This window comes from Leucoraja erinacea, chromosome 9, assembly GCF_028641065.1.
Source record: "Leucoraja erinacea ecotype New England chromosome 9, Leri_hhj_1, whole genome shotgun sequence".
NCBI classification, from domain to species: domain Eukaryota; kingdom Metazoa; phylum Chordata; class Chondrichthyes; order Rajiformes; family Rajidae; genus Leucoraja; species Leucoraja erinaceus.
This window is the reverse complement of record NC_073385.1, coordinates 29778789-29804529: the sequence shown is the minus strand read 5'-3', so window position 1 is coordinate 29804529 and position 25741 is coordinate 29778789. Positions and strand designations below refer to the sequence as shown.

Sequence of the window (25741 nt, the reverse complement as noted above, 5' to 3'; positions counted from 1 at the left end):
CTGCCCAGTTTCCACTATTCTCTCATTTTATTTCACGTGTCTGCCAATTGCTTCTTTTTATATTTCCATCGTTTCAAGAGAGTTAGATTTAGCTCTTAGGGCTAAGGGAATCAAGGTATATGGGGGAAAACCTAGAACGGGGAACTGATTTTGGATGATCAGCCATGATCATATTGAATGGCGGTGCTGGCTCAAAGGGCCGAATGGCCTACTCCTGCACCTATTTTCTATGTTTCTATGGAACAGAATAGTCCACAGTCCAGGAACTATGTACCAAATAACACAAAGGCTTGTGATTGCTGACAGACCATGTGTAGAGATGTCAGCAATTTATGGACTCACATCCCAACAATTGCCAGATATTAGACATCAAATGGTATTCAAGTCCACCGGAATTAATGTTTATTGAGACATTCATTTGAATAGATATTTTATAGCATTATTACTTGGTTCCATACAACCAGCACAGGGCACAATAAAACTTGAAAGAGATAGCAGCTTCTAATAGTCAAAGGATTAATATAGATCGTTCAAGAAGGAACTGCGGATGCTGGAAAATCGAAGGTAGCCAAAAATGCTGGAGAAACCCAGCGGGTGCGGCAGCATCTATGGAGCGACGGAAATAGGCAACGTTTCGGGCCGATCTGTCGCAGTAAACAAATACCTTGTTTTGCATTCTGAATTTCTGTTAGTCTTTTCTCATGCTCTGCTGTTATGTTCCTGAGATATTTTTGTACTTCTTCCTTTCTTCTTTCAACTTCTTCCTGCAGCTTGGTCTTTGAGAAAAACAATATGAATTAATACAGCTTATTTTCAGATCCAAACAGAATATATAATCTAAACGCCTGTTTAAGGTTGTGCACAATAAATGCAAATGTTCAGTTTCCTGGCACAAAAAAATATTATAGTCCATAAATAATTGAAAAATATCCAGTTCAAATTACACATCCCAATTCAAAGCTAAACTGTTAAGGGCCTGTCCAACTTACGTCTCCTTGGCACGCAAATTACTCGAGTTCGTCGTCGCATTGAGGAGCACGGGCATCGTATGGCCGCGCGGGGCCGGTCCCACCGAGAAGCGTGGAGGGGTATGTAGTTATGCGCGACATCGCGCGGGGCTCCAAAATTTTTGTAGTGAACGAAATCTTTGCGCGCCAACGGCTTGTCGCGTAACTGACGGCCAAAATGGGACAGGCCCAAGACCCTGGCGCGACGCAACGTCTCAACTCCAACAGCAGCAGAAGCAGGCAAATGATCACCGAGTTCGGCCTGGGGCTCACAGCCGTAACGGTTCAGATCCGCCCCCACAACTACTCCTGGAGCCGGGCCAAGAAAATTGAAGATAGACACAAAATGCCGGAGTAACTCACCGGGACCGGCAGCATCTCTGGAGAGAAGCAATGGGCGACGTTTCGGGTCAAGACCCTTCTTTCAGACTGAAGAGTCTCGACACGAAACGTCATCCATTCCTTCGCTCCAGAGATGCTGCCAGTCCCGCTGAGTTACTCCAGCATTTTGTGTCCATCTTCAAATGACGTCATCCGCTCCAGACGGCTGTGCGGGTGATGTCGCACGCTACCTTCGCGGGACCGTCACGTAATTAGCATGCCAAGGACATGTAAGTGGGACAGGCCCTTTAGTTTATATATATATATTTTCTCAAGTCAAGAGTCAATAGTGTTTTATTGTCATATGTCCCAGATAGAACAATAAAATTCTTACTTGCTGCTGCACAACAGAATATTTAATCATAATAAATAATACAACAAAGAAAATCAGAAAAAAGAACATTAACAGTGCAATAATAATAATGATAATAATAATAAATTGTAGTTCATAGTTTATGAGGTTGTAGCGTTTAATAGCCTGATGGCTGCAGGGAAGAAGTTGTTCCTGAACATTACAGTTCTCAGGCTCCTGTACCTTCTTCCCGATGGTAGTGGCGAGATAAGTGTGAAGCCAGGATGGTGTGGGTCTTTGGTGATGTTGGCTGCCTTTGAGGCAGCGACTACGATAGATCCTTTTGATAGTGGGGAGGTCAGAGCCGGTGATGGCCTGAGCAGAATTTACAACTTTGTGCAGTCTTTTCCGCTCCTGCACATTCAAGTGGCCGAACCAGGCCACGATGCAACCAGTCAGCATGCTCTCTACTGTGCACCTGTAGAAGTTCAAGAGAATCCTCTTTGACATACTGAATCTCAGTAATCTTCTCAGGAAGTAGAGACGCTGATGTGATTTCTTTATGATTGCATCAGTGTGCTGTGTCCAGGAAAGATCGCCGGAAATATGCACGCCCAGGAATTTGAAGTTTTTGCCACCATCGTCCCACTGATGTAAACAGGGTTGTGGGTCCTCAACCTTCCTCTTCCAAAGTCCAACTTTGGTTTTGTTGAATATTGAGAGCCAGGTTGTTGTGCTAGCACCATGTGATCAGTCGGTCGATCTCACTTCTATACTCCGACTCATCACTATCTGTAATTCGTCCCACAACGGTGGTGTCGTCAGCGAACTTGAAAATGGAGTTCGCACTATGTCCGGCTACACAGTCATGAGTATAGAGTGAATAGAGCAGGGGGCTGAGCATGCAGCTTTGAGGTTCTCCCGTACTAATTATCACTAAGGATGAAGTGTTTTGGCCAATTCGAACAGACTGTGGTCTGTGGATGAGGAAGTCGAGGATCTAATTGCAGAGGGATGCGCAAAGACCCAGTTCTGTGAGTTTCGTAACCAGCTTGGAGGGCATGATGGTATGGAACACCGAGCTGTAGTCTATAAACAACAGCCTGACGTAAGTGTTTTTATTGTCCAGTGCGGAGTGGAGACCAGTGAGATCGCATCTTCTGTGGACCTATTGTGACCTATATCTCATGATATTCATCTCATTCCATAAAACAAGAATGAGCATTGGGCGATATGTAATTTGGGGCACAAAATAGCTTTTCAGTGTACAGGGAAGTACATTTAATTGGGCCATGTCTGGAAGGAAATAAATCAGTATCTTTAATAAATTATTAGGTAGAATAGAGGATCACTAAAATTTGTAACCAGCGCCATAAAAAAGGTAAGAACATTTAAAAATGGACATGGAAAGGGTAGGAAAATGTGACAGCTCTTTCAAAGAGTATTTAATTCATGGTGTCCTTTGAAGAAACTTCTGTAGAGAGATCCAAGCTTTATACATTCAGATTAAGCAGAGATTTAATGAGATACTCAACATGGGATGATACCATTAAGACAAATAAGATTTACAAATCTAACACAAGAGCCAATTTAAGGGTGCTACTGAAGAAGATTCCTATAAAAATGTTGAGGCAAACTGGAACCTTTATTAACTATAGCATCTGGTCATCTTGCCACGTGGGTTTTAACATAAAACTCAAAAATGTAAAGGACAAAATTGATTTAACTGAGCTAAAAACATGTAAGAAACATTCATCAGATGAGATCAAAACAAGATATAAATTTAGAATGTTTACAAGATAATTAAAAAAAAACAGGCAGAATTCAATTAATATCATTAGGGTCAGAACAAGATAAACATGAGCGTTAAAACATGTTTTTGTTGCAGTTTACAGACGTATGTTACCCAAATACACAATGTTGAAAGTACAAAGCACCAGGGAATATTTTAGCAAGTCCACCCAAACAAATTCTTATTCAATTTTCCTATTAATACGTTGGACTATTATACCTTGAGTTGTTGAACTGTCTGCTCATAGGAAACTTCCAAGTTTTTTTTCTGCAACTCTTCCTGCTGAAGGCGATTTGTTTTCTCTGTAAATTCATTCATTAATCTAGCATAGTCTTGGCGCAATTTGTTTAGTTCTGTAGATTGCCTGCATATAACATTTATAAATAAATTTATGCAGCACTGTACAAACCCAAATTGCATTTTTAGCTAGTTGGAATGACATTTTAAAGAAGAAACGAGCAATATTTTATGATGAATGATCTGTTGATCTGGATGATAATATCCATTAGGTCTGATACATCTTCATACGAAAGAGGATATAGATTCTAAGCATATAATGTCTACTATTTGTAGTGGTATGGTGCTGCATAATGTAATTGCACTGAAGGCCCAGGCTGTTCCCTTATCCCATCATTCCACCTCAGCAACAGGTCAATGGGCCTCAAAGTATGTGCCTTGTTGGACAAGACAGAGCCACTTACAGCAATCAACAGCATACTCCTCCATGTTACCAATGTCTTCTTGAATTTTTTGAAGAGGTTACTAGGGAAATTGACGAGGGTAAAGCAGTGGATGTTGTCTATATGGACTTTAGTAAGGCCTTTGACAAGGTTCCTCATGGAAGGTTGGTTAAGAAGGTTCAACTGTTGGGTATAAATGCAGGAATAGCAAGATGGATTCAACAGTGGCTGAATGGGAGAAGCCAGAGGGTAATGGTGGATGGCTGTTTATCGGGTTGGAGGCAGGTGACTAGTGGGGTGCCTCAGGGATCTGTGTTGGGTCCTTTGTTGTTTGTCATGTACATCAATGATCTGGATGAAGGTGTGGTAAATTGGATTAGTAAGTATGCAGATGATACCAAGATAGGGGGTGTTGTGGATAATGAAGAGGATTTCCAAAGTCTACAGAGTGATTTAGGCCATTTGGAAAAATGGGCTGAAAGATGGCAGATGGAGTTTAATGCTGATAAATGTGAGGTGCTACACCTTGGCAGGACAAATCAAAATAGGACGTACATGGTAAATGGTAGGGAATTGAAGAATACAGTTGAACAGAGGGATCTGGGTATAACCGTGCATAGTTCCTTGAAGGTGGAATCTCATATAGATAGGGTGGTAAAGAAAGCTTTTGGTATGCTAGCCTTTATAAATCAGAGCATTGAGTATAGAAGCTGGGATGTAATGTTAAAATTGCACAAGGCATTGGTGAGACCAAATCTGAAGTATGGTGTACAATTTTGGTCGCCCAATTATAGGAAAGATGTCAACAAAATAGAGAGAGTACAGAGGAGATTTACTAGAATGTTGCCTGGGTTTCAATAACTAAGTTACAGAGATAGGTTGAATAAGTTAGGTCTTTATTCTCTGGAGCGCAGGAGGTTAAGGGGGGGGACTTGATAGAGGTCTTTAAAATGATGAGAGGGATAGACAGAGTTGATGTGGACAAGCTTTTCCCTTTGAGAATAGGGAAGATTCAAACAAGAGGACATGACTTCAGAATTAAGGGACAGAAGTTTAGGGGTAATATGAGGGGGAACTTCTTTACTCAGAGAGTGGTAGCGGTGTGGAATGAGCTTCCAGTGGAAGTGGTGGAGGCAGGTTCATTGGTATCATTTAAAAATAAATTGGATAGGCATATGGATGAGAAGGGAATGGAGGGTTATGGTATGAGTGCAGGCAGGTGGGACTAAGGGAAAAAAAAGTTGTTCGGCACGGACTTGTAGGGCCGAGATGGCCTGTTTCCGTGCTGTAATTGTTATATGGTTATATGGTTATATGTCGATATATTGGTAAGAGGACAAATTTAAGCATCGGCATCCATAGATGGGAGACTTTTCGATCTCAGTCGTAAGCCAGAACGCATCACAAAGGATAACTGTGGCTCACTCTGCATTGCCCTTGCATGCCATGGTCAAGCCCCCTTAGCAGAAATCTAGTGTTACTTGCAATGCCTGTGCAGAGCGAGGTGGATGTTCGGGCTTCAGGATGGGGTGGACAGTGAACAAGTTAGAAGCATGCATACAAGCCTGTTGGGTCCTTATATTCAAGAACAATGGCTGCTATATCACTGTGTAGAATTTTAGCACAATGACAAACTTCCAACAGATACCCAAGGCATTGGAGTATTGATCGACAGAGCTTGACAATTTAAGGAATCAAGCACCTTGGTTAGGTCAATGAATGCAGAGAACAGTTATCACTTTTATTCCTGGCATTTGTTTTCCTCCCACCTCCCCCTACACAATGCCACAGATGGACAGAATCCACACTGTTTCCACATAAATCTTCTGGAAGAAAGGCTGTTCTAGATATTGTGGCCCAGGGTCTATTACAATCATGGGTTTGAATCACTTTGGCACTGTTGCTATTAGGGAGATAAACAACAACATAGTATTTAACTAATAATTTGTATTTACCATACAAGTTCCAAGATTCAGGATACTCACTTGCTCTCCAGCTGACTGGGTGCTTTGCTTACAGCATCCCTCAGGATTCTATTTTCCTGTTTCAATGCATCTGTTTGTTCTTGAAGCTGGCGAAACTGAAGGAAACATTTTTTCAGTGAAAATTGTAGAAATAATGAATCATTGCAAATTTACAGATAGGGTCATGCCGAGATTGCACAATAAGATTAGCCACCAAAATTGAAGAACATGGTCTAAACATAGAAACATAGAAAATAGGTGCAGGAGTAGGCCATTTGGCCCTTCAAGCCTGCACCACCATTCAATATGATCATGGCTGATCATCCAACTCAGTATCCTGTACCTGCCTTCTCTCCATACCCCTGATCCCTTTAGCCACAAGGGCCACATCTAACTCCCTCTTAAATATAGCCAATGAACTGGCCTCAACTACATTCTGTGGCATCGACTACATCACACCACACTGCCTCGGAAAATAAGTCAACATAATCAAAGACTTGTCACACCCCAATCATCCCTTCTTCTCAATTCCCCCGTCTGGCAGAAGGTGCAGAAGCTTGAAAGGGCACATTGCCAGCCTCGGGAACCGCTTTTTCCCCTCTTATCAGGTTTCTGAATGGTCCTTTCATATGTTAGGGTACAGTTCGATTTACCTCCACCCTGTTGAGGACATTAGACTTTGTGTAAGGAACTGCTACACTGCAATTCTGAGAACTATATTCTGCACTCTGTATCTTCCCCTTTAGTCTATCTATTGCACTTGAATTTGATCTAATTGTATCTGAATGGCATATGATCAGTTTGAACTTTTCACTCTACCTCAGTACATGTGACAATAATAAATCTAAACCAAATATTTTGTTTTTGTAAGAAACTCAGATTCACTTTATTTGCAAGACCAATTTGTTAGAGAGATTCTAAATGAGAATAATTAGATAATTTTAACTTACCTGCATCTGTGTTTCATTCACATGATCTTGGTAGCTGACCTGCAGCTTATTTTGCAGAGCTCCCAGTTCCTTTTCAAGTGCACTGCGTTGCTCCCTTAGTTTGGACTCAACCACATTAGCTTTCTGTTTTTCTGCCACCAAATCCTAGATTACCAAAATCACAGTTAAAAGAAAAATCTGTCCTGGTACTGTCAATGATATCAACTGTATTTCCTCAAAATGCTGGTGAAAAGCAGCAAGAGCACAAGTTAAAATTATTGGAATTCAAAGTCTTGCCCAGTAGTTCTTACAAACTCACTGCTCAAATACTATCCCAAAAATAGATCAACTGTTTTCATTCTGTGGATTTCCAAGTTGCGTACATTCTGATAGGGGCACCTCATTCATGTGAAAATATTTAAAAGACTACCTTTCTAATAGAGGAATTGCAACAAGTAAAACAACACCATATCATCCTATTGGAACTGGTCAGGTTGAGAGATATAACGGAATCATTTGGAGAGCAGTGAAACTGGCTTTAAAGTCAAATGACAGACCAGATCAGCAGTGGGATTGTGTTCTACCAGATGCATTACACTCCGTCAGATCTCTACTGTCAACTGCTACCAATACTACTCCACATGAGCGATTCTTTAACTTCAAACAGCATTCTTCTTGTGGTACTTCTTTACCATCATGGTTGACTAGCCCTGGGCCTGTGTTGCTTCGTCGTTATGTCAGATCAAATAAGAATGAGCCTTTTGTTGATGAAGTTGAACTGACAGATGTCAACCCTTCTTATGCAACTATCAAGTATCAGGATGGACGTCAGTCAACTGTCTCACTTCGTGACCTTGCACCATGTCCGTCTTCTCCATCAGCTCCGTCACTTCTTGATAACATTAATCGAGGACTTCCAACACTCCCATCACCCCCTATGGACACTTCTATAAGAAATTCTAAAATTGTAAATCTAAATAACAATATGAGTGAAGTTGATGACCAAGCAATATATGTACCACCAGCTATTGAAACACTATTATCTCCTGAAGCTCCAGTGCTGCGACGGTCATCAAGACGTATATTAAACCTCCTGACCGTCTGAACTTATAAATATGAGGGGAGAATGAAGTGGGCGCATGTGCGGGGCTCTTCTAGAGTGTGTGCATGTGCGGGGCTTTTCCAGAGTGTGCGCAAGTACGGAGATTACGGGCGGGAAAGGCCTGCAGAATCAGCCATGTTTGCCAGACGTTTGAGTTTATGTATTAAAGAAATGTTGCTTAAAGCTTAAATAAAGTTAAGTAAATTATGAGTAGCGTAAAGTTTCATTTGTCTCACAATACTAATCTAATCAAAACAAATTTACCCGTTGAAATACCATTTATATATCATAGTGCAATGATATTTTATGAAAATAAGTATTACCTGGTTTAACTGTTTGCACTTGTCATTTCCAAGCGTAACTTCATCTTGAATAGCTCTAAGTAACTTTTCTTTATCTTGTAATTGCTGTTGTAAACCGGGGACTGGGTCACATTTAACTCCAGGCTAGAGGAGAGCATGAATAATATTAGATGAGTGCTTCATTCTTTCACAATGAAATAAATGCTTTTACAATAAAATCATGACTGAACAAATGACATAAAAATGTTCAAAATAAATGAAGTCTTTAAATCTTCAACGAAGCCACTTTTGCAACTATTCATTGTACTTCCAAATATTTTCATTGTTAAATATTAGCAAAGTCATTTAAATCAAAATGAGTTGTGGAATAATTTTTGAGCATACAATGCAAAGAATGAAGATAATCCCTGCTATTTAAACTCATTGTGAAACAATGACTGGAGAAGTGAACTATAACTTATAGACAGAAGTACACTTTTAGGGCAGAGCTTAATACTGACAAGAATTTGGTACACAATCCTTAAGGATTTCCTGCAATCAAAATTGTAGAATGCAGGTTTACAGAAGTAAAGGAGGATCTGAAATCAATTTCATACTGTGTTCAGCATTGGAAATCATGCACCACAGATGCACTTGAAAGAAGGTGAAGACCAGCAGCATAACTCATCCCAAGAATAAAGGCTTTTTATTAAGTGAAAGGTTACAGAAGTTTATTTCTGTAATCTTTCACTTTAGAAAAATACCTTTATTCGTGGGATCACTCATGTAGATCTGTAAACCATCTTCCTGGACATTTATTAAATAAAAAGCAGCATCCACCTGACGTGTAAAAAAACATACAAGCAAATACAAAAAAATACAAAAAAAATGTTTTTATGTATGGTTTAAACACTCGCTTGAGTTCTGTTGGTAGATGAATGAAGTTTGGCAAGATTATTTACTTCATAATTATTATACTAAAAAAATCAACTTACTTTCTGCCAGATATCTTGAATTAGCATAGCCTTATCTTTCAGAATCTCTGCAACATAGATTGCCTCCTCCTCAGTGAATGTCATATTTTTCAAAGAAGAGAGAAAATCTTTAAATTTTATATCTGCATTTTCTGGAAAGAAAGTAATATAATCAGATTAACTTCCTTCTCTGCAAACATTAAATTGTATTCTTCTGGGAGATCACATGAAATTAAAACTGTAATATACATTCTACTGAACAACATTATAATAAACAGCTATTAATTATTTATTCATACAACGGTCACAGCGTTGGAATGTCATCCAGCATGTTTTTACTGAGTGGTAAGTTATTTACATTTTTTGTCTTTGATCCAGGACATTCCTGCAAGGTGATTGCATTTAGTAAAAACAAGATTTAAAAAATCCCAAGCAAAATGTAAACCACTGTTATTCAGCATGCACAATTCCCATTAGAAGCAGAAATCAGCTGAAATTCTAAAGGGCAGTCTGTAATTGGCCTTGGAACAATTAAAATACAAGTGCAATCAATGGGACAGAAAGAGCATATAATCAGACAGGCATGGATTTTCAATAATAACTGTACAAGTACACCTGCTATCTGCTGGTAAAACGGTAGAAGCGTAAACAGACGGGTTAAATTGGCAGCACATTTTGTCATTAATTTCCTTACAAACTGATGTACGTGCAAAACGAGTCAAACTTGTCTGCACAGATGTAATAATAGGGATGCAAGAGGAAACCGGAATTACCTCTGGAATTTGTGGATTACAGCCAAATATACTGAAACATCATTTAACTGTTAATTTCCAAAAAGCCAGATGAGTATCTGATCAGCTTTTGGGGGAAAAAAATATTTTTCCATTTACTAACCTTTCATGAACATTTTACTAATGAGTTAAAAAGTGATATTTTGGGGTGAAATAGAAAGTTTGAATATGTACCACTGAACCCCCCCAAAAATTGCGTAAGCAAACAGCATTATGTTTATTTTATCTTTGAGCATGGCAATAAACTTAGTACCTAACATCTGCAACACAGCCAAATATACAAGTAACCCAGGCCAAAAAATAACCAGGAAACTCATTTCAGCAACACCATTTGTGAATGGTCATTAGGCAAAATATCAAATTTAACTTTCAGTTCATTAAATACAGGGGAAGTAATATACCTTTAACAACATACTTCCACAAAACAGCTAAGAATCAGAATCTACAGATTATGCGCAAGAGTACCAAATTTTGGAAAGCATGAGAGTAAGATAATTTCGTTACATTGATTTTGTCATGCTCAGTGCTGCAACAGTTCGGTGAAACAGAATGGATTAAAAGTGAAGAAGACCTGGGCTCCAAATACCATGGGCCTTCCCCACAAAGTAGTTTGAGATATGACATAATTATGCATCTCTTGTTAGTGCATTTTGACATATTTTGACATTGATTTTGAAATATACAACATGGAAACAGGTTTGTCGACCCAACAAGTCTATGCCGAACATCGTTGAACCATTACACCAGCTCTACGTTGTCCCTCCTTCATATCCACTCCCTACGGGCAATTTACAGAGGCCAATAACCTACAAACCCACTTGTCTTTGGGATGTGGGAGGAAATCAGAGCACCTGAAGTAAACACACATGGCCACAGGAGTCCAAACTCCACACAAACAGCACCCACGGATCAGGATTGAACCTGGGTCTCTGGCGCTGTGATGCAGCAGTTGTAGCAACCGTGCTGCCATTTATAAAACACAAGACATAATTATTTATGGTACTGTGCTCGGTTCCTAAACACCCAGATGATTGGAGAATTTTAGAAACAGTTGAAAAAAAACATGAACAGAAAATAATTTAGCAATAATTCACTTAACATACAATTAAATGCTTACACAAATTGAAGGTGAAAGATTTGCCTTTTCAGTGAATTGGTAGCCACATGTTAAAGAATGTGGTCACATTTGATGGACTTTCAGCAGCAGGCATAAAGCTGAGAAATGAGCACTGCCCCTCAGCTCGGAGCAATCAGGAACAACTTCAAGATTCAGGAACAGAAATTAAGAGATCTCCAGCACATTCTGTACGCCCACACTGCAGTGCACAGCTGTCCTGCACTTCTCAACAGAATGCCAACTCATTGTCAGCATGATCAGCTTTCACCCGCAAGCCAACAGCCAGAGCCAGATTAACAACTTTAGGACTGAGCACGGAAGAGTAAAAAAAAAAAATCATTCTTCACAACTAGATTCCTCCACTGATGCAGAAAAATCCACTTGTTAAATTAATAAATGTGTCAGGGAATATTTCACAGTAAACTAATTAAACAAGTTGTATCTCAACGCACTTTGTGCAAGTAATTCACTGGCGAGTACACAGCAAGTTGTACCAGGAGCTACAGACCCTGCCTTGTCCAGACCCATCCGTCAAGCTCATTGACAGTTCAATAGGTGGGATCAACAACAAGGAATCTGGTGACCTTAAAGTCAATTTCTTTCACCAAAGATTATCTATCCAACATCACAGCAGCACAAAGGACAATAATCAATGCAAATTATCCATAAGCTTGGATGAGTTATAGAGGCAGAGTCATGCAGCACAGAAACAGACCCTTCGGTCCAACTCGTCCATGTCAACTAAAATGCCCCATCGAGATGAGTCCCACCTGCCTGCATTTGCCTCATATTCCTCTAAACCTTTCTATCATGTACCTGTCCAAATGTGTTTTTTTTTTTAAATTTTGTTATAGAGGTTAGGAGGGAGAGATAGATCAGCCATGATTGAATGATGGAATAGACTTGATGGGACAAATAGTCTAATTCTACTCCTATCAATTATGACCTTGTCCTGCCTCAACTACCTCCTCTTCCAGCTCATTCCATATACCCACCACACCCGTGTAGAAAAAGTTGTCCCTCAGGATCCTATTAAATGTTTCCCCTCTCACCTTAAAGTTTTGTCTTCTGGTTCTTGATTCTCCTCCATGGGTAAAAGACTGCGCATTTACCCTAGCCTCCTGTGCTCCAAGAAAGTCCTAGTCTACTCAACCTCTTCATACAGCTCAGGGCTTTAAGTCCTAGCATTCCTTCAAATCATCTCTGCACTCTTTCTAGCTTAATATCTTTCCTAAAGCAGAATGACTAAAACTGAACACAATACTCCAAATGCAGCCTCACCAACATGTTGTACAACTGTTGCATAACATCCCAACTTCTACACTCAATATTCTAACCGATGAAGGCCAATGTACCAAAAGGCTTCTTGACCATCCTATCTACCTGAGATGCCACTTTCAGTGAATTATATACCTGTACTCCAAGATCTTTCTGTTCTCAACACTCTCCAGGGCCCTAACATTCATTGTAAAGGGTATGCTCTGGATTGACTTCCCTAAATGCGACACCTTGCACTTATCTGCATTAAACTCCACTGCCATTCCTCCACCAACTTGCGCAGCTGATCAAGAGCCTGTTGTCATATTGGATAATTATCTTCAATATCATTAATCCCACCACTTTAGTGTCATCTGGAAATTTATAAATCACGTCTTGTACATTCTCATCTAAATCGTTGGTATAAACTACAAACACAATCCGAGGCACACCATGAGTCAAAGGTCTCTAGCCCAACAAACAACCTTCCAATAACCCTACGCATCCTTACATGAAGCCAATTCTCTATCCACTCAACTAGTTCCCCCTGGATCCCAGGCAATCTAACCTTCCAGGGGAGCCTACCATGCGGAACTTTACCGAAGGCCTTGATGAATGAAGTGAACAGTCAGAGTTCATTGCCTTCAGTAGCATGTTTGGTGAAACTTTGTCTTATATAACGATGAACAATATTAGATGGGTCCGGGCAGAACCATGATCAGCAATGGATCAGTGTTCACATTACATCCAGTCAACACCTGGCCCACTCATGGAGAAACTAATAATTTTCCATTTAAATCAGATTGTGCAAACACCCAGATGTTGTGTAATTCCAGAGCTTTGTTGACAATTTAACACAGTGCTGCTAAATAAAGCCTAATCTGTCTTCTTGCTTGCTTTGAAGATAGCGGAGTTAGGAGATATGGGGAGTAGGCAGGAACTGGGTACTGATTGGGGATGATCAGCCATGATCACATTGAATGGCGGTGCTGGCTTGAAGGACCAAATGGCCTATCCCTGAACCTACTGTCTATTGTCTAAATATTAATGATATTACATGCATACAGGAGACAAACACTCCATCTGCTGAAGCTGGGTATTATAAAAATGGAAATGCGACTTGTAGCCTTAAGGCCTCCATCCAAAGTATGTAGTCGCACAGCAGAGAAACAGGCCCTTCAGCCTAATTTGTCCATATGTCCAAGATGCTCATCTAAGCTAGTCCCATTTGCCTGTGTTTTACCCACATCTCTCTGAACCTTTCCTATCCATTTAGTTGCTCAAGTGTTGTTATTGCGCCTGCCTCAACTACTTCCTTTGGCAGCTCGTTATACATACCACCGTGCGCAAAAGTTGCTCCTATTAATTCTTTCTCCTTTATCCCAAGCCCTCCAGTTCTTGATTCCCCAACCTTGGGAAAAAAACTGTGCATTCAGCCTGTCCGTGCCCCTCATGATTTTCATCTCCATAAAATCACCAATGCATTCAGCTTCTTATGCTACAAGTAATAAACCTCTAGCCTGCTCAACATACTTGCACATAACAGCTAAACAGCCTTTAATTCTCACTAAGGTAACAGGACACATGCTGAACACAGGACACATGGAAGGAATATATCAGGGCTAATTACATTACTCAATTATTAAACATACAATATCACCGTTAATAAGTTTATAACTGGTTCCATCAACAGGTAACAAGCAAAGAGAAGACACAAGGAACTGAAGATGCTTGAATCTTGAATGACAGAAGGTGCTGGAGGAACTCAGTGGATCAGGCAGCATCTGTGGAAGGAATGGACAGGAGATGTTTCAGGTTGGGACTATTCTTCAGACTGAAACATCTCCTGTCCATTTCCTCCACAGATGCTGTCTGACCTGCCAGGTTTCTCCAGATAATAAGCAAATATCTTAATGCTAACACAATCCAATAGGTACAGTTCCAAACTTTAGAGCATTCATCTATCAAAAACACTTCATACAAAAAGTACTGAATGTCTCCAGATAAGCAAAAACAGCAAATTACCTTTATCACATTCATTCCTCTGTTTCTTGGCAATGTTTTTCTGCATACCACTACTGATCACATGGCTTTTGTCATCAGCCACAACTTCCTTCTTTTCAGCATGACCACAAGCCTGAGCATTATCCAAAGGAATGTAGATAGCGGACTTCATCGGAAGATTATCCGCCGAAGCTGAAACTGTCAAAGAACATTTGCAGTTAAAATACACTTCCCAGAAATTGCATAATCTGTGTTTTTAAAAACAGAAAAAAATACCAACCAGCCTCTATTCTTTGCTTCTTCAACACATTTTTTCTTTTTGCAAGCCCACTTTCATTTGGTTTAGTCTCTATCGGGAGATGTACTGGCTCTTGCTTTTTGCCAATTGTTTGAACAGTGTCAGAGTGCTCCTTTATGTAAGTACTGCGCATATCCTGACCCGGATCATCTGCAAATTTTTCATTGAAAGAAAATATTTAATATAAAACAGAACAAGCATGGCACAAATAATTGTTCAATCTGGTGCTGGACGTCCCAATAAATACATTATAACTAGATGCAAATTCTAAATATCAAACTACCATGCGTGCTATATGCTAGAGAAGCAAGGAATAGAAAGGTAGTGCAGTTCAATACATGGCTAAAGAACTGGTGCACATATGAATCATCGGACTTTCTCCTAGGGCAGGTGGGGCTGGTACAAGAGGAACAGGTTGCATCTGAATTGGAGGGGAAAAATTATCTTCACAAAGAGGTTCATAAATGCTATTTGGGAGGTTTTAAACTATAGTGGCAGCAGTATGGAAAATAGAACAACAGGCCAGCAAGTGGAGGGACCAATAGCGAGTTTTTAACAAATAAATCTCAAAGGATGGATAAGCAGGGACAGGCTAATGAACATGGTCAAACTGTTGAGCTGATATGTGTTTTTTACCCAAGCAGTATGGGTAAAGCATATGAGCTTAGAGCCTGGATCAGTGAATGGAACTATGATATGTGGCCATTGGAGACTTGGTTACAAGAGGACAGGACTGGCAGCTCAAACTTGCAGGGTTTTGATGCTTCAGATATGATAGAAAGGGAGGCAAAAAATAATAGGTGCCTGGAGCACACTGCCAGTGGTGGAAGCACATACAACAGTGCCATTTACAGGGTTTTTAGAAAGGCACATGAATATACAGGGAATAGAAGGATATGGAGCATATTGTGGCAGTTTAATTTGGCATCAAGTTCGACACACACATCAGGCTGAAGGGCCAGATCCTGTGCTGTACTGTTTTGCGTTGCATTTCAAAACAATGGAAAAGTTAGAAAAAACAGTAGCAAGTTGACCTCAATGTTTTATTCAATTATATTTCTCAGTTATAACCCTAAGCATTGTAAAATAAGTAATAACGGTCTATTCTATCAGATTTTATGTTTAATGCAGACTTTATCAAAACCGAAAATATTCATACGATCTAAAATATGTTACTGGTCATTATAATTGAATTTTCACTTCTGTGATTTAATGGATCACCATGACTCAAGGAGGAAGTACAAGTGTGTAAAGCAAGAACTTTAGGACCAGAATACTGACTTGTGCCAAATTAACTTGCCTGCAGAAACAAAAAGATATCTGCCTTGTCTTGTCAATGAAGCAACAGATCAAACTGGAAAAGCAGTAATAAACCTTCACTGCACACAACTGCGAGCACCTCAACACTAATCATGTGCACCATTATGCCAAAGCAACAATAAATGGAAATCAGGACTAACTATGATAAAGAGCCTAAATTCTGGGATTTTGTCTATGAACTTCTGCCTCCTACTCTGTCCTTTTAGAAACTCTAACTTCAGAGCGAGATGTTGGAGGCAGAGCTTTATGCCACAGGAACATAACAAAAAATCATATCAACCTGAGAAAGTATCAAAAATATAGAAGGAACTGCAGATATTGGAATCTGGAGCAAAACAAAGTGTTGGAGGAACGAGTAATAAGGAAACACGATCAGCTTTATCACAAAAGATGAAGAAGAAGAAGAAGAAGAAGAAGATGCTAAAGTGTTTACAGAGGGAATTCTAAAATTTATACTCTGGAAGCTAAAGGTAGTAATTAAAACCTGGGTCGCAAAAAGTCCAAAACAGGAGCATCATACATACCCGAAGAGGAAAAACGATAGATAACTGAAAAACAAGATGTACTATTCAAGTAGGATGCGCGTTTCAGCATCTGAGCCAAGACAGGGTGGAGCTGGGCATTTGTAGAGGCAGGTGTAGATTTTATCGATGAAAGCAAGCTCAGCAGTCAAGTACTTAACCAAAAAGGTCTGACTCAGACTTGTACATGGTTGGAAAATGAACAAACTGGTTGCTTAGTGTACGGCAGCGACTGAAGAAAATGGCGTTGGTCTCCCTAGCATTTTAGTTCAAAGAGTTTAGAGATACAGCATGGAAACAGGTTCTTTTGCCCACTGAGTCCATGCCGACCAACATACACACTGGTCCATGTTATCACACTTTTGTAACCACTCCTTTCACACAAAGGAGCAATTTAGAGACCAATTAAACTACAGGTGCACATGTCTTTGGCATGTGGGAGGAAACCCACATGGTTACAGGGAGAATCTGCAAATTCCACACAGAAAGCACTCACGGTCAGGATCAAATCAGGATCTCTGGCACTCTGAGACAGCAGCTCTACCAGTTGTGCAACCCCTATTTCCTCCATTTAGCTGGAGGAAACTGCCACTGGTGGGTCAAAAGCTACAAATACATGGAATAGAAATACTAATGGGAGGAAATAAAAGAACAAACTAAAATAAAACTGGCTGCTATTCAGGAGGATCCAAAAAAAAAAGCAGACAGTGGAAATCAGGAATAGAAAACAAAATGCTGAAGACTAGACAGCATCAAAAGAATGAGAAACAAAGGCATTTGTTTTCAGTTCTGATGAAGAGTCTTTAATCTAAAATATTAACAACTTCTATTTCCAGAGATCCTACCTACCTTCATTATGTTTTCAACCATTTTCTGTTTTTATTGCTATTCAGGAGGGGTATTGGGGTTGCGATAAGCAAATAATCGGACTTATGGAGCAAATTACTTTTCCATCCATAATTATCTTGCAACACTATACCGAGTGATAATTACCAAGTCCCTATACTTATCCCTGACAGAGGTAAGGCACCAAGTACCAAATTTATCTCACTAACACTGATAACGTAATATCCATATGGGAAACATATGAAGTTTCAAATATGGTTTTGATTCCAGGGACCTTTTAACAATAACCATTCAAAATTCATCAATCATGCGATCAATCACTTTTAAAAAGCAAACACAAACTATATTAACTAATCAGTTAACAAGGATTTGAACACTAAATACATTCATCTTGCTCTGAAGCCAGCATTCCAGAGAGGAACAGCGTCAGATACATCACAATTCAATGTGAAGTATATCAAGAGAATTATAATGAATCTTCAAATATACATGAAATCAGAGAGATTAAAAGTATTGCATTAACCGAAAAAGCTGATTTTCATGTAAAATGATCTTCTATTAAAATTGCACCAACTGGCATTTTGAAAAGGCTATCAGGAATGGAAACCCTAGAATGCATGATGACCTATAAACATCCAGTCCTACTAAATGTTTAAGAAGGAACTGAATATGCTGGAAAATCGAAGGTAGACAAAAGTGCTGGAGAAACTCAGCAGGTGCGATAGCATCTATGGAGCGAAGGAAATAGGCAAAGTTTTGGGCCGAAACCCTTCTTCTGAACCCGCTGAGTTTGTCAGTCATACTAAATGGTGACTCACAATAATTATCATCACATCACTGACTGTACAGAGAGAAGCAATTTTCTATACCAGCAGTGCAACAATAAAATACAGAGTTCATTACAATTTTAAGAAGCACATTTAGGCCCAACTAACATTACACAAACAGAAATATTATACTACTTTTCATCAGTCATTTATTTTAAAAGAAAAGTACTGCTAAATCAGTATATCCAAAATACACTTTTTTGATCTTAATGCAGCATCCTGGCTCTAAAATAAACTTACTGTCCTGTCTCCATAACAAGGATGCATCCTCTCTTGGCTCTGCAAACTGAGTAGCAGTTTCCAATCTCTCTGGGGAAATGTGGTAGCTATCAAATTGCTCAGAGACACTAGTGGCTAAATATAAAGAAAAAGAGTCTTGTAACAGTCATTTTGCTAAGCTAGCAATTCAGTTAATTCAATCAATCCTCATCAAGGGTTTATTTTTTATTTTTATAAAGGCTTTTACTCAGCTGGATGCTTTACGGACACTGAATGAAAGGCACGATCAACACTCCATCATGCTGCGTCGCCACAATTACAAGTCTTTGTTATCCATATTTAATTAGGAACCTAGGTTTTTAGCAATACCTATCCATATTTCCCACGACCACAACAGCCAGTGTAAACCAGGGGCCTGCTTCAATGAGAAACCTTGGACCATTTTGTGGTCTACTTTTTTGGATTTAAAGGGAGACACCAGGGAGCAGCTCTCCCACATGAAAATATCTCCACATTCAACAGATGGATGCGTCTGGTTGAGATTATATGATTGGATCCATCAATGAACCATGTTTAAGATTAAACCTCGCGAGATTGCCGAGAAGGATTCATGACAAAATAACTAGGTCAAGAACATCAGTCTGCCCCAGGGCAGCTGTGGCTACAGAAGTAGCTCACCATCACCGAGTGTGACTGAGGAGTGAATGAATAATGCGATGTAAAGCGCCTTGAGTATCTAGAAAGGCGCTATATAAATCCCATCCATTATTATTATTATCACTACACATTATAAAAAGTTTTAAGAGAGATGATGCAAGATTTTAAATGCAACAAAACTAAAATTAGCTGGTCGGATACCAGTGGAAAATTTAAGGTATTATGCCTTGGTGCTTAATTACAGACCATTATCTTCAAGATGCAAGTTAAGCTTCTTGGTGTATAATTCTTCAGTTCCCTCCCTTATTTTCCTGAAAGGAATGGAATGTGTAGGAAGCTTCCAAATGCAGATCACGGGAACATTTTCTGATTTATCATATTTATATATATTTCTTTAAAAACAATGGGAATGAAACCTCTCTGGAGCGCAGAAGGTTAAGGGGGGACCTGATAGAGGTCTTTAAAATGATGAGAGGGATAGACAGAGTTGATGTGGACAACCTTTTCCCTTTGAGAATAGGGAAGATTCAAACAAGAGGACATGACTTCAGAATTAAGGGACAGAATATGAGGTAATATGAGGGGGAACTTCTTTACTCAGAGAGTGGTAGCGGTGTGGAATGAGCTTCCAGTGGAAGTGGTGGAGGCAGGTTCATTGGTATCATTTAAAAATAAATTGGATAGGCATATGGATGAGAAGGGAATTGAGGGTTATGGTATGAGTGCAGGAAGGTGGGACTAAGGGGAAAAAAAAAAAAATTTTGTTCGGCACGGACTTGTAGGGCCGAGATGGCCTGTTTCCATGCTGTAATTGTTATATGGTTATATGGAAACCACTTGGATGTCTGTACATGTCTGTACAAAGGCATGTTTTTTTTCTCGATTACTGTTAACTTTGAGTCACCATCTTAAGTTTAATAATGCTCATTTCCTTCAGATATAAAGTATGTAATCTTTTTCCTCTATTGTAAATGATACATTAATGATTCAACTTATGCATTAGTTCTTATTTTCATTTACAGTCAACATCCATTTCCAGAGGTTTGCAATGTTCCTAGACATTTTTTCTAGATAACTATATGTTAGTCATCTGCAGTTGTTTTGTTTTTTTGACAAATGCAGCTCTAGCATCTGTGCATTTAAAGTAGTCTGTACCACAATTCCTTTTGATACCATTCAGCATAATTTTGATGTCAACCTTATCCAAATATGGAATCATAGTAGCTGCAGTTTCTTACATTCAAGCACAGCATTGAACTTAAATGTTAGGACTGTTATTAGATAAATTGTCACACACAATTAGATTGCAAACTAAATCTGACTGATTATTCATTACTAAATCTATTACAGCTTGCAGAAAAACATTCTGAACACTTGGGGAATTTGAAGGAATACGCTGCACTCCCTCAAGAATAATCATTGTGGAAAGAAAAGTGGTTATTTGAATGGTTGCATTCAGTCCCACAGAAATGGAAGATGGTCAAATTTCACGAGTGATTTTGTTTTTTTATATGTTCTTGAAAATCCAACCCTCTATCTCATTTACAAATGCTCAGTTAAGGGCCTGTCCCACTGTAAGAGTCATCCTGACTATTTTATTACTCATGACATTTTTCATCGGGACTTACCCGATGCCCCCGAGTACCTACGGTTAGCATAACGAGCCACTACGAAACATCCACAAACTCGCTACGGACATTCTCATAGTTTGAATCAAGGGGAAAACTCGGGAAAGTGGGGCAGGCCCTTTAGATGAACACTCAATCTTCCACCTAAACTCAATGGAATGCAAATCAAATTTACATACCTGGTCCTCAATTAAATATCATTATTGTTCCAGTAAAACTGCCAAAAACATTGCAAATCAACTGCACATATCCTGCGGTTTACTGCACAAAATTAGTCAAAAGCTTCAAGATCCTAGATATAAATATCACCAGCAATTTGACCTGACCCAATCACATCGACAATACATGCAAGAAAGCACACCAATGTCTTTACTTCCTCAGAAGGCCACGGAAATTCTGCATTTTTCCAATGACACTTACCAATTTCTACTGATGCAAAATAGAGAACTACCTCGTTGCAGACCTTGCACTTTTTTTTAACGTGCACTTTCACTGTAGCTATAACACTGTATTCTGCCTCCTGTTTATTTTTATTCCTGCACCACGCGTTGTACTCCCGATATATCTGGATAGCATGCAAAACAACATTCATCCCCCCAGTGTGCAACTATCACCCTCCCATCACCCTGCTCCTTTCCACTCCTTCGTATCTTCATAAGTTATCTTCTATCACAGAGTCTCTCATTTCCCTTCTTTGACTCCCTCCCCTAATCCCATTTTACATTTTACTCCTCTCCTTATATGACACCTTTCGTCTTTGTCGGTTACTCAACTCAACAACCAATTCAACTCTCTTCACGTATCCATCTATCACTTGCCAGGCTTTGTTTCCCCCACCCCACACCCGCCTCCTTTTTGCAGCTTTCTACAATCAGTCTGAAGACGGGTCTAAACATCGTCTCTCCATTCCCTCTACCGTTACTGCCCAACGCACTGAATCCTCCAGTACTTTGTCGTTTCCAGCATCTGCAGTGCCTTGCATTTCACTTGCTACTCTCATTTGTTATTTTCTCTGAGCTTGCCTGTTATTATCCATCATCCATTACCACCTTTGCCACTAGAAAAGATCAGATCCAGAATATTTCCTTCCCCCTGAATGTAGTATTGAACTGCAATCTATTCGAGGAGGGTAACTTTTCCACACTTTATACACACGTAATCACCATAAATGATATAGAGGTCCAGGCATATTCATATTGCTCTGCTTTAGATGTCAAACCAATTTCTACACAAGAGCCAAATAGTTAATTTATTGTTGTGAATTATTTGTTCTTCAACAACAACAAGTCTTGGTAGAAGGCTTGTTGTTTCTGATTACAGCAGAAATCAAACAGCTCTGCCAGTCTAAAGATGAGGCCTACAGGAGCGGGTGTGCAGACCTCCACAGGCAGCCCAAGTACAAGCTGAGAAGAGGAATCAGAGCTGCCAAGGAAAGGTACTCACAGAATTACTCACAGAAGTAGAGGAGCAAGTTCTCAGCTAATGACTCATCTTCAGTGTGGAAGGGCTTGCAAGAAATCATCAACTACAAGGGGAAAAACCCCCCACTCGGTGGACAATCATCAGCTGACCAACAACCTGAATGAGTTCTACTGCAGGTTTGAAAGACAGAAACATAACCCAGGTACCCCCTCCCCCACCCACTCCTCCCCAATCACCACTTCACACAGCCTGACTCCAGTTTGCAAAGAATGGGCCCTCCTCCACTCCTGCCCAACATCAGTCTGGCCACTTCTCCACCACTAACATTAGAAAATGAGGAGGTAGAAAAGCTACTTAGGAGACAGAATAGCCAGAAATCTCCAGGACAGGACAATGTTTCCCCCTCTACTCTCAAGCTCTGTGCCAAACAAGTGGGACCAGTCTACACAGACATTTTCAATCAGTCCCTGCAAACCTGCACTGTCCCTGCCTGCTCCAAAGTCTCCACTATAGTTTCTGTACCCAAAAAGCCAAGGATTACTGGTCTTAGTGACTACAGGCCTGTCGTACTTGCCTCGGTTATAATGAAAACCCTTGAAAGACTTGTGCTGGCCCACCTGAAAAGTATCACAAACCCTCTGCTGGACCCCCTGCAGTTTGCATACCCGGCCAATAGATCAGTGGATGACCTAGTCAACCCAGGCCTGCACTTCATCCTCCAGCACCTAGATCGCCGGGGGATCTTTGCAAGGATTTGGTTTGTGGATTTTAGCTCTGCATTCAACACCATTGTGCCAGAGCTACAACACTCCAAACTCTCCCAGCTGACTGTGCCTGAACCCCTCTGTCAGTGGATCACCGACTTCCTGACAGACAGGAAGCAGCATATGAGGCTGGGAAAGTACATCTCGGACCCACTGACCTTCAGCATAGGAGCACCGCAAGGCAGCATTCTCTCCCCTCACCTTTACTCACTCTACACTAACGACTGCACCTCCACAGACTCCTCTGTCAAGCTTCTCAAGTTTTCGAACAACACAACCCACTGTAGGCTCTTTTTGCTCTGGCATTATATTTTCATATGTTTAAATGATGCTTTATTTTTAATTGTCTACTGTATATCGTGTTTTAATATTTGCGAGTAAAGCACCAAGGCAAATTCCTTGTATGTATACATACATACATACATGGCTAATAAAAAATTTATTCAAATTCAAAATCAAAACCCAAATTATTTTTTAAGTACCATAACCTGGTTATTAATCAATAACAACAGCAGATGGAAACATTGAATAATTTAACATCAAATCTATCATGTCACACTAAGCTTTTTATTACTTTGATGGGATGAAACAGGAGTACCGAGGCAAATAATATTATAGATTATCCCTGTGCGGTTCCGTATACATTTCAAGACCCTCCTCTATATCACAAAGCCCTCAATGGGCTTGCCCCCTCCTACATTAAAAGTCTTCTCACCCACCACTCCACCTCCAGGTCCCTCAGATCGGCCGACTTGGGGCTGCTAAATATCCCGCGGTCTAAGCATAAGCTTAGGGGCGACGGCGCCTTTGCGGTTGCAGCTCCTAGACTGTGGAACAGCATCCCCCTTCCCATCAGAACTGCCCCCTCCATCGACTCCTTTAAGTGAAGACTAAAATCTTATCTATACTCCCAAGCCTTTCCTGACGTCTACCGAGCGAGGGCTATATGTATATTTGCAAGTAGTTTGTTTGTTTATACTATTCTTATAGCAAATGTAAAGCACTTTGGCCAACGAGAGTTGTTTTTTTTAAATGTGCTATATAAATAAATGTGACTTGACTTGACTCAAATAGCAAAGAGATTCATTCATATGTGGTGGCAACACAAAATGCAAATTATTTGTTGAATCATCATAATCGCATTTCTCAATTTAGTGAGGCTTACAATAGATAAGTGATTGGTTGTATGGATATAAGATAAGATTGCAAAAGTGTGGCGGGAGACAATAACAACAACTTACCCGCTTCATTCTTATGCTTTTTCTGTCCAGATTTTTTCTTAAAACTTGAAGCTTCTGGAGGAGTAGGTTGTTTAGTAACTGTGAGAGGTTCATTTTTCTTTGCAACATGTTTTGATCCTTCAAAATCCCTCCCCAAAGGATCCTCAGATATGGGTCTTGATGATTTCTTATCTTTCTTCTTTCTTTCTTTGAGTCCAGGTGGAATTTCAGCAAGAGGTGGCGTAATATCAACAGGCGTCTCTTCATCGGGTATCAATGCCTCCACCAATTCAGAGTCTCGTATTGCACTCTCCGAATCTGATTCGTGCATGTTACCATTTGCGTTGTCTTTCTTCTTATTCTTTTTCTTTTCATTTTTCTTCTTGTCAATTTTTGCTGAAACAGGTTTTGCATCACGTTTTTGTTTAGCAAGTATTTCGTCATATGAAGTTTCCTTCATAAACAGCCAGAAGAATAGAAATATTATGGCAATGACCACAGCTGGGATAATAAGGAGGAGATACTGAGACTCATAAAATTCCATGTCTGATTGCTATGTCTATTGCAATATCTGAAACAAAGGAAAAAAGAAATGTCATTAAAAGAGGGGAAAAAAATCTGTTATTTCTGGATTTATAGAGCTCCGAAACAAATTGACATACAACTTCTGACTCGCAAAATTGCTGAGGTCCTCCACATAATTGCACCATGCGGTTATGCTGCAGTGAGGTCAATATTTGAGAACTGTAATAAAACAGAAAATGCTGGAAATTTTCAGTGGGTTAGGAAGCATTTGTTGAGAGGGACGCACCGATGATGCTTCAGTATGACAACCTTTCTCAAGACCCCAGGTTGGGTTATCTATTTCAATAAAATGTAAGTGCAACTCCCCAGAGAAAGACTGTTCAATAATTTATAGATGCACTTTTCCAAATGTAATTGATAAATCAATCTTAAAGAATTTCAAACAGCCAGAAGTTATGACCGTTCCTGATTAAGAGGTACTTAAATTGGAAATATTTGCTTTTGATTTCATGGCAGTTGTACAGATGTTTAACTGAACTAAGCAATACAAAGTGGAATCCAAAAGAGAAAAGCAACAAATATGAATGACAATTTTTACAGAATGCTATGCTTTAAATTTACATGAGCAAAAAACAGAATACATGTTTGATAATAAACAGAGTTTGGGCTATAAGCATCTGTCATTCCTGGAGATAATAAAATAGGTAACCAAACATTTGATCAAAGGGAAGTTTTATTTATATAACAGTGCCTAAATAGCTGGATAGAAAACATGGTTTGGGGAAGGAATTCTACAGCTCAGGACCTTGATCCCTCAAGGCTCACCACCAATGTCTGGGAGATTAAATGGGCACCAGAATTAGAGAACTACAGTTAATTTGGAGCATTGTGGGCCAGAAGAGATAAAGGGGAGAGCATGTGAA

The 25741-nt window shown here is 39.8% G+C and overlaps 1 protein-coding gene across 4 annotated transcripts in view; it reads right to left on the bottom strand.

Annotated features, from left to right (window-relative positions):
• ktn1 (kinectin 1) overlaps positions 1 to 25741 on the bottom strand; it is a 100310-nt gene that overhangs the window by 59559 nt on the left and 15010 nt on the right. For 3 of the 4 annotated variants that reach the window (XM_055640456.1, XM_055640457.1, XM_055640458.1), the window contains exons 3-12: positions 24315 to 24864; positions 18624 to 18737; positions 14852 to 15019; positions 14593 to 14769; positions 9424 to 9554; positions 8471 to 8593; positions 7067 to 7210; positions 6138 to 6232; positions 3692 to 3836; positions 665 to 776 (exon numbers count right to left, since the gene is read on the bottom strand). In XM_055640456.1, the coding sequence (XP_055496431.1) occupies positions 665 to 776; positions 3692 to 3836; positions 6138 to 6232; positions 7067 to 7210; positions 8471 to 8593; positions 9424 to 9554; positions 14593 to 14769; positions 14852 to 15019; positions 18624 to 18737; positions 24315 to 24837 (1732 nt within the window). In that variant the 5' untranslated portion in view covers positions 24838 to 24864. The remainder of the gene's footprint in view (positions 1 to 664; positions 777 to 3691; positions 3837 to 6137; positions 6233 to 7066; positions 7211 to 8470; positions 8594 to 9423; positions 9555 to 14592; positions 14770 to 14851; positions 15020 to 18623; positions 18738 to 24314; positions 24865 to 25741) is intronic. The other variant, XM_055640459.1, reaches the window with a different exon arrangement.